Here is a 12500-nt window from a genome sequence, read left to right on the forward strand (position 1 = left end):
ATCAAACAATGAAATTCGAGAGTTCCTTTAGGCCCATTTTCATAATTTGCATATGAAATGTTTCAATGTTTTGAAAATAAACTGAATTCATAAAAGCTCCCTAATTTATCCATTACACTTGGACTTATTTTAGAAAAAGCAAATAAACTGTTGAATGTAATTGTTAACAGCTATCGAATTGCGATTTACGTTTTTTATACTTAGAAGCACGTACTCCTCCAGGATCACTTCCAAAAATATGCTAAGAAACATAATTCACGAGGCGCAAGACATGAAAATGAATCTCAAGTAGCAAAAATCGTAGTAGAAACTGCTCATTAAATACAAGATGATTTATTGATCAAGTTGAGTCTCAAGCGTTTCAATGGCATTGCAGAGGCATGTAACGAGATACTAGCAGCTCTTTCTTGGCTACCTCTATGTTGTTTTGTCACCTATTCAAAAAGCAGAAACAAAGCTCTGCAATCCCACCTAAACGTAAAAATGAAGTAACTACACTAAAGAAACGTCGTGGAAGAAGACTAGCGGCATGCAATCCAAAAGTCGCTATCTACATCACAAATGACCACATCGTGAGAAAAAATATTGCAATTTATTATTAATGCACTTCACCACGATGAACAACCACGACTTTTTTTAAGTCTGCCATATAGTTTGAGAAACCAGAATTTTAGCATTGTATCAGTCGAAATCACAACCCCCTCTGGATAGAAATCGGGCTTATATAATCGGTTGCTTTTACATCAGGCTCACCCAAACCTTCTCTTCGAACAGACGGTAGACTTTCAGAAAAGTCCTTCGTTTTGTTTATTTCTTACAAGATTCCGGAACGAGTGGTACAGCGCTCATTTCGTTCTGAGTCACTAAATTTTCCCTGTTGTAGGACCACAAAACAGGTCAGTCTTTTAAGCTCTTTCTTTATGTCCCTTTTGAACAAAGCATAAGCTAAAGGGTTAACAGCAGAGTTCAAAACTACAAGAAGTACTTGCACATGATCGTGATCACATAGTTTGTCACTGTGGTTCTTAAAGACTATTTGAAATCCACAACGTAAATGAACTGCGTAACACACAAGGAACACGCCTATCACAATAGCCATTATGTTAACTGCAGTCTTTTCTTGAGGTTTACGCAAAGCGTGATTGTTAAAACGTAGCTGTTTTGCCAGTAAACGCGCGGCTCGATCATGCTTGCAAAGCACGCTTAACATGGATGCAAAACAGAATATTAACATAAAAGATGGAAGGAACTCATAAAATATCATAACCAACCAAACGAAAATATCACTCATAACAGGTATTTTAAGACTAAGTAAGAGACATGATTCAACCGTAATGAAACTGATTGGGATTGCCCAAGATAGGAAGATAATTTCAATGACTCGGCGGCGCTTCATAAAAGTTAAGTATTTCAAAGGCTTAACGACGGCCATGTACCGGTCCAGAACCAGAGTGCACATATTCGTCACGGACGCATCCATAAAGAACCATCTCGTAAAATCTTTCCCATCAGCTGAAAACCCATCATCTGGGTGAGTCTCCTTAGGGTCCTGCTTGGATAAGAATAACGATGGCACAGCGGTCATCCCAACGCAGAAATCCGCCACTGCCAACGAAATAACAAACGCATTGGTTTTGGTGCGAAGCCGCCGTTTGCTGCCAACAAGGAAGATAATGAAGCCATTTCCAGTTATTGTCAGCATTGAAAGAAAATAGCCAAGAATCCAGAACCAGGTTTTCATTTTCTAATCAGTGGATATTTCGTGATCTTTTTTGTTCAAGACTAAGACACAAGCTGATTGATCCCCAACGTTTTTGAAAAACAACATATTCTTAAAACACCTGCTCGTCCTCCAGTTTCAATTAGAAGCTCTTTTCTTGACATCAATGTTCAGTCTGTCATATTATAGCTTTATTACACGTATATAAATTTAGCGACGCGACGGCAAGATGATGACACTTAAACAAGAGACCGGGTGAACTCCAGGACGCAGACTGATGGATAATATGTCAATGAGGCCTTATTATTCAATAATAATAATAATAATAATAATAATAATAATAATAATAATAATAATGGCATTTCGGGCAGTATATCCACAGGGTGGCTCTTCGCCTGCCCGATGCTAACTAAATTTACAATTGTAAAAAGATTAAAAGATATCTAAGAATTTATATCTATATGTAAACGAGATAAAATTGTGTTTTAAGATATGCTAAAATAAATAAATGAATAAATAAATAATTAAAATTATGCCAGGTGTTCTAAAGCTCTCTTAAAAATAATGTTTTCGGTGTCTTTACAAAATTTAATATAGTCTTGGCAGCACCTCACGTTGCTGGGCAACGTGTTAAATAAACTTGCAGTCTGGTCCTGTAGAGTATTATTAATTAAAGATCTCTCTAACTGAATGCTGTTACTAGATCTTAAGCATCTTTCGTGTTGAAATACATTAAGTTTTACTTTAGGCGAAACAACTGCGTAGGCAGAGCAGCTTCTCGCTTGCCCTCGTGAAAATCGGCTGATTCACCAAGAACCAGTTGAACTTGCCTAGGTTGACTTTCAAAAGCCAAATTTTACGACATTGATCTTAGCTCATTATATAGCTAAAGTTGTAATTTAAAATACTCTAACGACCGCGAGATATCGCGAAAAATTGCTTTGAGGAACTGGGAGTTAATGAATACCTAAAGGTATTATGATCCTAAATAAATGCGGAGCACCTAGTGGATTTTTCGCCGTAAACTTCATTCTTCCATTAAAAAAAGAAGTAAGAACTCGCCGCTAGTGAGACAAAAGTTTGTTTTCTCCGCCTGTTCTTCCCTTTCACTGGCTAGCACTTCGTTTGCTTTTCGCGTACCAAAATCCTTTGGGTTGGAACTCGCTTTCCCCGTTACTGCAAATCACTTTGACTACGACTCGGCGGTAAAATGATATTTCCAGTAAGTTTCGATGTGCTATTTCTCCAAAGAGCCTTTGCGAGATCTCACTGAGCTGAGTTGTATTTCATTGGTCGGCTGCAGCACCGCAGAGAAACCCACTTTGATGAGGTCTGTTAAGCTTTTAAAACATTAGGAGCTGAAAACGCAGGCTTTACATAAAATATAATATAGATAGATTTGCAGCGTTAGATTATTTGGTCAAAGACATTATCTACACATCGCTCTAGTTTACCTTTTGAGCACTTTAGTAGCTGATGAAATCGAATTAATAGCGTTTGTAGATTTGACAGACAGATGTTTTTCAGAAATTTGGCCAAAATATTCCTCGATTATCGATAGGCTAAAGTGTTTTTTTTTTCTTTCAGGCTTTTTCGCACCTACTTAGTTGCGCATTTAACTGCGACAGTCTTTCTTCTAATTACATTATTCCGCTCTTCAAATGTATGAATTTCATATATCCTATTTCAAATACGCCAAATAAGTGTGTCTGGCTTTTTGATTTTTTCTTTTTTAATTTTCCTAATGTAGTTTTCCTCCTACGCTTTCTCGAGTGACTAAGATCAACAACACATTCTAAATGGATTTCCTCAGCAACTAATAAGAATATCGACAAATGTTCGCATGCTTTTGTTGTCCATCACCTGCTGATTGACACTGCGAAATTTATTTGGTCGTTCGAACTCAAAAGCAGGTTATTCGGTTTTCAGCAAACATTGTCCGTTTTATATTTAAAGGCTTTCGCACGCCAGCCACAAGATAAATCTTTTAAATGATTATTTCTTCTGATTCTACATTTTTTTTAGCTTTATGGTAATATGTGCTTCGCTGTGGTTTTATTATAAACGACGCGAGTACGAATAATTTTCAGGAGGACATCCCTGAGAGGATGGCATAACAGATCTTCGTGACTGAGAGTCTTCAAATCGAATCCCCTCGTCTGCATTTCCTGATCTTGCATTGATGTTATTACTCTCAAATGAAAGGGGAAATCTTGAAATTTTAGTTGTTTATAGAAGAGAGTGGTATAAGTACATGTTTTAAGGGAAGGAAAAGAAAAGAAATTGAAGCATATATATTCCCACAGTTCTCACCCCGTCCGATGGCAATGAATTGTTAATTCCAATGCAAAAACCCCGCACTCAAAGGGAGCCAAGAATCAACTCTTCCCCATTTTGAAAATTTTGTAAATTGTGGGATTCAGGTGATAGACACCAAAGCAATTTGCTTGTCACAAGCTATTTGGATAAGTGTACTGTTGAGTAACTCGTAGCCTTGCTCAAGAGACGATGATAGCTTATCGTTTCTTGCCTTACTTGATATACTGTTCTTCGGCCCTTGGCTTTGAGGATCCCGTTTCTGAAACAAAAGGACGTGCCTAATGTAACACCAGATTGCAAACAATGCACTAAAATTAATGCAAACATTACAATAGTTTTTGCGTCAAGTTCTTCTTTTCGATAAAAATGAGTATTGTAATAACAGCTGAGTGCTTCTTCACGGTGTATGGACAGAATCACGCAAACAGATATATATAAACCTACTCCACTCTTATCTCTCGTCTAATCTACGCCCACTCGCGTTCGCTGTTATATTTTAGAGGAAGTTTTCCCTGTCAGGGGAATAATAAAAAATCTTACTGATTTAAAATACAGCTCATATCTTCCTCAAAATAATCCTTGTGGTCCAGGACGGACCATAAAAAGTAGTAGTAGGTGTAGGAAGTAACACAGAGTCATGTGTGCAAGGTGAAATTGGACAAAAAAGCCATAAAAACTCCTGCATTGAAGTATAGATAACATATTTTCCCGTGGAGAAAAAAATATATTCACCCCGCACTTAAAGGGAGCCAACAACCAACTCATCTTCCGTTTGAAAACTTCGGAAATTGTGGGATATAGATGATTGACACCAAAGCAATTTGCTTGTTACATTCTATTTGAATAAGTATACTCTCGAGGAACTCATAACCTTCCTTGACACTGCATTTCTGCCCTTGGCATTGAGGACCCCGTTCCTGAAACAAAAGGACGTGCCTAATGTAAAACTCTAATGTAAGCACTCCCTGTGTTTGACATTAAATTTTTATTTACATTTACATTTACATTTACATTTACAACCAGATTGCAAAGAAAGCATTAGAATTGTTCGTAAAACGTTTTTCGCCAAGTTCTTCTTTTCGATAAAAATTCACGTTGTAGTATTTTAAATATTGCGTCTTCGAGGTGCATGAACCGAATCACGCAATCTGATACGTGTACTGGGAAATCTCTCAGTCGTCCAAGCGAGGAGGTGCGGAGGCTCTGGTCTCTGGGGCTTTTATTTCTTGGACTTCCGTCTTGCACGTTCTCCGTCTAACTTCTACTGCTTCTACCACTCAAGGAACTACTACTACTATTACTGCCACTACTACTGCTACTGCTACTGCTGCTGCTACTGCTACTGCTACTACTACTTCTACCACTACTACTGCTACTGCTACTGCTACTGCTACTAGAGGACTACTACCGCTTGACTGACAAATGCAAACGCACTTTTAAAATAGCCTTTCGGTAGCTATGTGTGGGCCACACGGGACGAACTGAGCTTTGAGGATTAAACATCTTTACAGGACACTAACCCAAACACTTTCACGCGACTTTCAGAAGCGAACTAAAAAGTTTTTGTGAATGACATGGTGAAAGTTCTTGAAACAAACCAAAAGTTCTTGAAAAAGAAAAAACAGCAAAAAGAACGTTTAGAGAACAAGAAACGTAAACAGAATCTTTCTGGGAGATTCAGACCACGGCCAGTGGACAAACCCAAACATGACCATCGATGGGGTATTGTTCGGGACTTACGAGTATTCTCGATAAGTAATATATCAAACACGAGAGACACTTTTTCATCGGGATGCCCAAACACCGAGAAGAGAGTTGAAAATACGACACGCAGCGGAGTATTTTTGACGAAATTCGAGGTGTTTGAATAGCCGATGAAACACTGTCTCGAGCGTTTGATATATCTTCTCAATCGAAACAAAGACTAAGGAGTAAACGGAGAAGTAAAATCGTCAAAATCTATAATTAAGACCGGATATCCAAACCTCCTTCACGGTTGTGATTTTCTTTGTTTTAACTTGATGAATTATTAATGAAGTCATAAGAATTAGACTTGAAGTCATAAGACTCACTGTGCAGACAGTCGGGCCTTAGAATCTAAAGACTAACGTAACTACAAAATGTTAAACAATCGGTGATCACGTACCAAAAATATGCAATTCTATACAAGTTTTTGAGCTTTGTAACATATCAACCGACACCACTCTCATCTACGATGCTCGCGTGCGCTCATTATATTCTAGAGCCAGTTTTCACTGAAAGGGAAATAATATAAATCTTAGAACCAAGCGTGCTATTTGGATTTAAAATACAGCTCGTATCTTCCTCAAAACCCTAACCCTAAGTCCCTGTGGTCCAAGATGGATCAAAAAAGAATTATGCGGGCAGATGTGGGAAATAATACAGGGTCGTGCGTGAGGAAATTGGACGAAAAACTCATAAAACAATTCTTACATTGAGGTGTAGAAAAGATATTTCACCATCAAGAAAAATTATTCAAGCATGAAATCTGCGTGTAAGTTTAAAATTTACCACCCCTTCATAACTTTCCTTATCTACCCTTTCTTAAATCCTTCTTTGCACGCTTTTTATGATCATTGTCATCACGATGATCGTTATCGTCATTTTCAACGTCATCACCATCGTCATCGTCAACATTAACGTCAACGTCGTCATCATCATCATTCTTTATTTATCAATGCGAGTATAAATATGGAAAGTTCAAGAGCTACTGTGAACCTGCCTCTAATTTATCAATTAAATAAGACAATTGTAAAAAGTTTATTATTTAAAAGGCCATTTGCGATAATAAGACTTAGTTTACGATATTTACACGAGCTGGAAGGAAAACTTTATCCATTAAAAAAATGGGTGATGAAATACTTATCATTATTACATGTTCCCTTAATGAACGTCATCTGGTGCCAGTAATACGACCTTGTTACTTGACGTTTTGAACTTCTTTTGAATTTACTAAGTTATCACACTGTCGTGTCTTGATAACCTACTTCGTTTGTATAACTTAAATAAAGAGAGATTTGAAAAATAAACACAACGGCTGGTCAGGATGGCCGAGCGGTCTAAGGCGCTGCGTTCAGGTCGCAGTCTACTCGTGTAGGCGTGGGTTCGAATCCCACTTCTGACAATTTTATTTTATTTTTCCTTCGAGATGTTTTAATTTTGACAAAGTCAGACTGAAATCGATGACAACACGTTAGCATCAAGAGAGCATAAAGGGTAACAGAGTACATCTCCCATATAGGCCTTATTCCTGAATCAATCCTTCTTAAGTTATTTTTAGCTCACTCCCGGCTTCCGAAATCCCAGCAGTGTCCAGAAACAGCTAATCCTATGACACGAACTTTACTTATATAGACATCCCAAGCGGCTGTGCACGCATTTTCGTCCTCAACGAAAACAACTAACGCACCTGGTAAATTTATCCGCGGGAGGACTAGATACCATGTCTAAAAATAATTTGACAGAGATTTCCTTGAGAATAAGGTCTATATGTGGGATAACCTCTCTCAGTCATCCTTCATCCTCCCTTGGTTAGCACTAATGCATGTTGTCACAATTTAAAGCAAGCTAAACGTTTTGGACATCTATTTGTCATTTAAGTTAACAAAGCTTGACGATAAATTACGCGACCTTCAGAAGCACGACCAAAACAGCTTCAAATTTTAGTGGGCCGTAGAGTATAATACGGCCCGCTAAATTGACCAATAACAGCGCGCGTAGTAACTGAGACATATGATAAGACTGCAAACAAAGAAATTCTTAGTTAGAACAACGAAGATAAGTTTTCCATAGCTTTTAAAAAAGGCTGAAAAGTGCTAAGAAGCCTATTAAACTAGTTAGACATATACGGAAAGAATGATAGTAAATGTTGGGAGAACTCAAAAGCATTTTTATCCGAGTAGTCTGTACTATAGACTGACTGAGTAATAGGTTATGTTACTTAGCAACACCTCAAATGAGAAACTGCGGACTCAGTCAATTTTCGGTGAGGTGACCTCGAGGTAGCCTCTCTGACAGTGAGTCGGAGTTATTTAGTCTTCCAAACTTTGATAGGAAGCTTGGCAACGTTTTGTTGTCTAAGAACCAATGTAAGCAGCTGAAAGAATAATTTGATTAGGACATTATTTCTGTTAATTCTTTCGATATGATTATGGAGGACAGAATTTCGCGTTTTAGCATGTTATGATAATCAGCTCTCTGCCAGCTGAGAAGGAGTAAACAACACAAGTCGTTAAGTGATCTTGTCCACACAAGAAAAGCAGCTGACGCTAATCGATTCTGGACGGGAACTTCATTATTATTTTTTTATTATTTAACCCAATGCTGAATTGTTTTTGCTTTTATTTTGCAGGTGTTACACATATCTGAAAATGAAAAGCACAGTTTCTTTTATATCACCGTAGAGTGTTATTGAGAAGAAAGGAGAAATATAAAATGACACTAAATTGGAGCATTGAGTGAACTTATTGGTTTACAATGTTTATTTATATCTTACAAGTGCGTAGGAAGAACGTAGGAAGAAGTGGCATAAAATGTCGAAAAAGGCCGGCTTAGTTTACAAATGCTGGTCTAGAATGACTTTTTTTTAAATTAAAGAACCCATTGAACTCCCCTTCTAGGGTTCAAAAATGCACTGACAACCTTGTTTGTAAGGTTAACATTAAACTTGAAAAGAAGCTGTTGCAGTTCACGTATCCTTCCACTTTATGCTACCTGTTCTGACTTTTAAAATTACTTATTTAACATGCAATTATGTTTTATACAGCATGCTTGAATTTCCCACAACTTGACTAAGTACGAAACTCTATTTGGCGTCTGTTTGGAAAAACTGGAAAGCGTGTTGGTGTGTTCGAGAGGTACACGAGCGAATTAGCGTGAATGAATTAAACGAGTCAGCTGCGCTTTTGTAAGATCACAAAACAGATGAGTCTTTTCAGTTCCTTCTTTATGTCTCTCTTAAAAACAGCATAAGCTAAAGGGTTAACGGCAGAGTTTAAAGCCACAATGAGCAAGTAGAGATGATAAACATTACATAGTTTGTCAATGTGGTCAGTAAAGACTATTTGAAAGTCACACTGCAACTTAGAACATAAAAAAACAAGGAACACGCCTATCACTATTGCCATTATGTTAATCGCTGTCTTTTCTTGAGGTTTGCATAGAACACGATTGTTAAAACGTAGCTGTTTTGCCAATAAACGCGCACCTCGTTTATGTTTGTAAAGAACCCTTAACATTGATGCAAAACAGAACATTAACATGAAACATGAAAGGAATTCGAAAATTATATACAGCCACATCAAAACATTAATTATCATTGTTGTTTTAAAACTAAGCAAGAGTGATAATTTAACTGTAATAAAACCAACTGGGATAGCCCAAGATAAGGAGATCAATTGAACTACGCGACGGCGCTTCATAAAAGTTAAGTATTTCAAAGGCTTAACGACGGCCATGTACCGGTCCAGAACCAGAGTGCACATATTCGTCACGGACGCATCCATGAAGAACCACGTTATAAAATGTTCCCAGTCAGTCGGTATCCGATCCTGTGAGTGAGTCTCTCTGTTGAAAAATAACAAGGGAACAGCGGTCATCCCAACACAGAAATCCGCCACTGCAAGTGAAACAACAAACGCGTTTGTTTTCGTTCGAAGCTGTCGTTTGCTACAAACGATGAAAATAATAAAGACATTTCCAGAAATCGTTAGAATTGATAGAAGCCATCCGAGAATCCAAAACCAGATCTCCATTTTATAACTTGGTGTTCATGATTTTGACTGTTAAGAAGCTTCTCAATACTTGTGTAAGATTAAATATTCATCCTAAAGGACCGTCTATGTTAACACCATCTGCTGTGTCGTCTCCTGATCAATGTTTCTGCTTTCATTAATTCATTTCTTTTCTTTAGCGTATTAAAATAGCAGTCTGTCTAATAACAAGATTAATATTAATTAGTTTTCATGTATCTGCCAAGGACAGCACAGGCTAAGGCAGAGATACAAAGAAAAAGATCACTAAGGTCTTCATAGTACGATTGAACTTCGAAGAGTATCTGCTAAGGGTTCTGACTTTTATATCCACAGCTTCAAAAATTTCGTTGGAGAATTGAAAGCGAAAAACCCGGACCAGCTGATCCTACTCAATAAAGTTATTGATGGGCATCTTGACAAAATTTTGTATTTTTGTACTGGGAACAAAACGGGGGAAGTTGTAGGCTTTCAGGCCTTTTTTGTTCGCCATTTAGACATCTTTGTTTATTTATTTATAGAGTAAAGGTTCAAGGTTTTCCGCCAAGAAACAAGACTAGATTATGAAATTTGAAAGTTTAGGATTTGTCAGAACTCAAGTTGGTCCAGCCTAATGGAAAGGCCGAGAAGGAGGCTCATCAATTTACATTTAGCCTGCGAACTGGCTCCCGGCGAAAGAAGGTGATAAGTTTCCCCAGTTGTTATCATTGTTGTTTTTCTACAAGGCTAACTGTTTTTGTTCCTTGACTTCAGATAGAGTTGATTTGTTATTGCTGTCGGAATTATTTCTGGTATTGGGTTAACCTTTGCTTTTGGCACTGGGTCAGTTGAGTTGTCAAAGTTATCTACAGACTACCGTGGGTTTTAAATTACAATGATAATCGATGGACCATTCTGGGTTGTTTTATCCTTGCTGGTGTGTTGATTAAAGTAATCAGTTTGTGCAGGTTTCAAACCTATTTGTGCCGCCATATTCAATGTGACAGGATTTTGCCACTGTGTCTAAAATTGTTTGTGTCGTAGGGTCAGCCATTTCATTCGAGTTCAAAATGACTTGTCTTTGTCGCTGAACTGTTAAGAATTTCTTCATGTGGGCTTCAACTGACATTATTTCTGTATTTTTTTGTTGTGCTGTCCATGTCCAATTTAACGAAATTTGAACGTAATCAGCCAATTAAAATCGTCTGTTCCAGTGGCTAGCAGTCTTGTTTCTAAAACATGATTGCTGGAATCATACACAAACTTAGAGTCTTTTGTTTAAAATCGTGCTGTGATTGGTTGAAAACCCTCAGACCCCTGTTGATGTTGTTACACTGTAAAGCGCTTTGAGATTTGCTGAGGGAAAATTTGGAAAGTCAGAGTTCCAAGTTTAAGTTTGTATTCCTGTCAGGATGTTATATTGCGTAGAGATGGTTTTTCCAAAGCTATTTCATTCTACTTGAAAGACGAGCTTATATGCACCAAATTCCTATTGGCTCAGTGACTGTTTCGAATGAAATGGCATTAATTGCCAACCTATTATGTCTGCTGCCTAAATAAAGGGATAAACTTCGAGGGAATTTACCCTCTGGGAAATTTTCAGCAAGAAATTACCTAGCTTTCATTCAGTAATTATAAAGGTTCCGCCCTAACGTTGTCCAATATCGTTTATTATAATAAAGTTTCCATATAACACGCGCTCTGATTGGCTGAAACAGCGTGCTTTATCAGTCAACAGAGCACGGATTGATGACAGTAAGCTGGCTTTCAAATTTTTGTTTCGGAATTTTGATAAATTTGACCCAAATTAAACATGCCCTGTGACTCAGACAAACGCAGATATGGCTCACGGACACCATTGTTAGCAACAGTAGTGTTAAGACTGCACTAAAATAACAAGTTTTGCTAGATTCCCGCCGACAAAACACGTAGCGAAATAAACAAATTCTCAATCTAACCAGTGCTTCGATAAAAGACATTATATTTGTTACGAAGGCAGTAACTATACTTACGAAGTAAAACAACGACAGAAAACAACAATTTAGCTGTCTCTGTTTACAACTGTAGCTCCTTTGAAATGTAACTCAGCATTTCGGATTTTCATCCGCAAGCTTTAAGTTCCTTGTTTCGTCATTTCAATTGGAAAAGTGCACGTTTTCATGAGCCACAATACCGCCGGATTCCTCTGGACTACAAACCTTTGCCTGCCTTTACCTTTACCGGATCCGTTACCGGATCCTTATTTAAAAATTAACTAAAAAGTGAACTTTGGAGGCATCGTTCTTCTCTCGAAAGCCGTTTGAGACTACTCGAAACTGAAGCTTAGCTGAAGTCCAGTTTGTGATTGACAGCTGTCGCTTCGTTTGCCAATAAAATTTGAATAATTCTAACAAGGATTGTGATTGGCTTATTTTAGCGTGCTTTATCAGAGAACAGAGCACGGCTGACGCCACTTTTACGCGTTTGGAAAATAAAGTTTGGTTTGAAAATTCAGCCGAATGCGCGGAGAAATTATTGGATTCCTTATCATAAAACAAATAAAGAAGCCTCGACTGTGGTCTGTTCTGTTCTAAAGCACTTAGGAATCGGTAGAGCACTCAAGAAGTAGGGAAGAACGTTCGACTAAGTCTCGTGTTTTCCCTTACAATTCTTCCGTGCTCTACCGCTTCCTGCGTGCTTTACAACAGAACAGAGTTCAGTCGAGGCTTCTT

The 12500-nt window shown here is 37.8% G+C and overlaps 3 protein-coding genes and 1 non-coding gene across 4 annotated transcripts in view; 1 reads left to right on the forward strand and 3 right to left on the reverse strand.

Annotated features, from left to right (window-relative positions):
• The window catches only part of LOC110059432 (uncharacterized), a 439844-nt gene that overhangs the window by 355979 nt on the left and 71365 nt on the right, over nt 1-12500 (reverse strand). The window lies entirely within an intron of this gene.
• On the reverse strand, nt 577-3116 carry LOC149102472 (octopamine receptor beta-2R-like). Its single transcript, XM_089275476.1, has one exon. The coding sequence runs from the start codon at nt 1739-1741 to the stop codon at nt 815-817; it is 927 nt and encodes a 308-aa protein (XP_089131602.1). The 5' UTR covers nt 1742-3116; the 3' UTR covers nt 577-814.
• On the forward strand, nt 7101-7184 carry Trnal-cag (transfer RNA leucine (anticodon CAG)). Its single transcript has one exon. It is a non-coding gene; the product is annotated as a tRNA-Leu (tRNA).
• LOC149102474 (octopamine receptor beta-2R-like) lies at nt 8524-9859 on the reverse strand. Its single transcript, XM_089275249.1, has one exon. It carries the CDS (start codon nt 9811-9813, stop codon nt 8953-8955), a length of 861 nt encoding a protein of 286 aa, XP_089131375.1. The 5' UTR covers nt 9814-9859; the 3' UTR covers nt 8524-8952.

The sequence above is a fragment of the Orbicella faveolata genome, unplaced genomic scaffold (assembly GCF_042242905.1).
Source record: "Orbicella faveolata isolate gen_17 unplaced genomic scaffold, um_ofav_v1 contig_36, whole genome shotgun sequence".
Lineage (NCBI taxonomy): Eukaryota > Metazoa > Cnidaria > Anthozoa > Scleractinia > Merulinidae > Orbicella > Orbicella faveolata.

Coding starts and splice junctions, on each gene's coding strand:
- LOC149102472 (XM_089275476.1), bottom strand. CDS start 1,741: ATGAAAACCTGGTTCTGGATTCTTGGCTATTTTCTTTCAATGCTGACA.
- LOC149102474 (XM_089275249.1), bottom strand. CDS start 9,813: ATGGAGATCTGGTTTTGGATTCTCGGATGGCTTCTATCAATTCTAACG.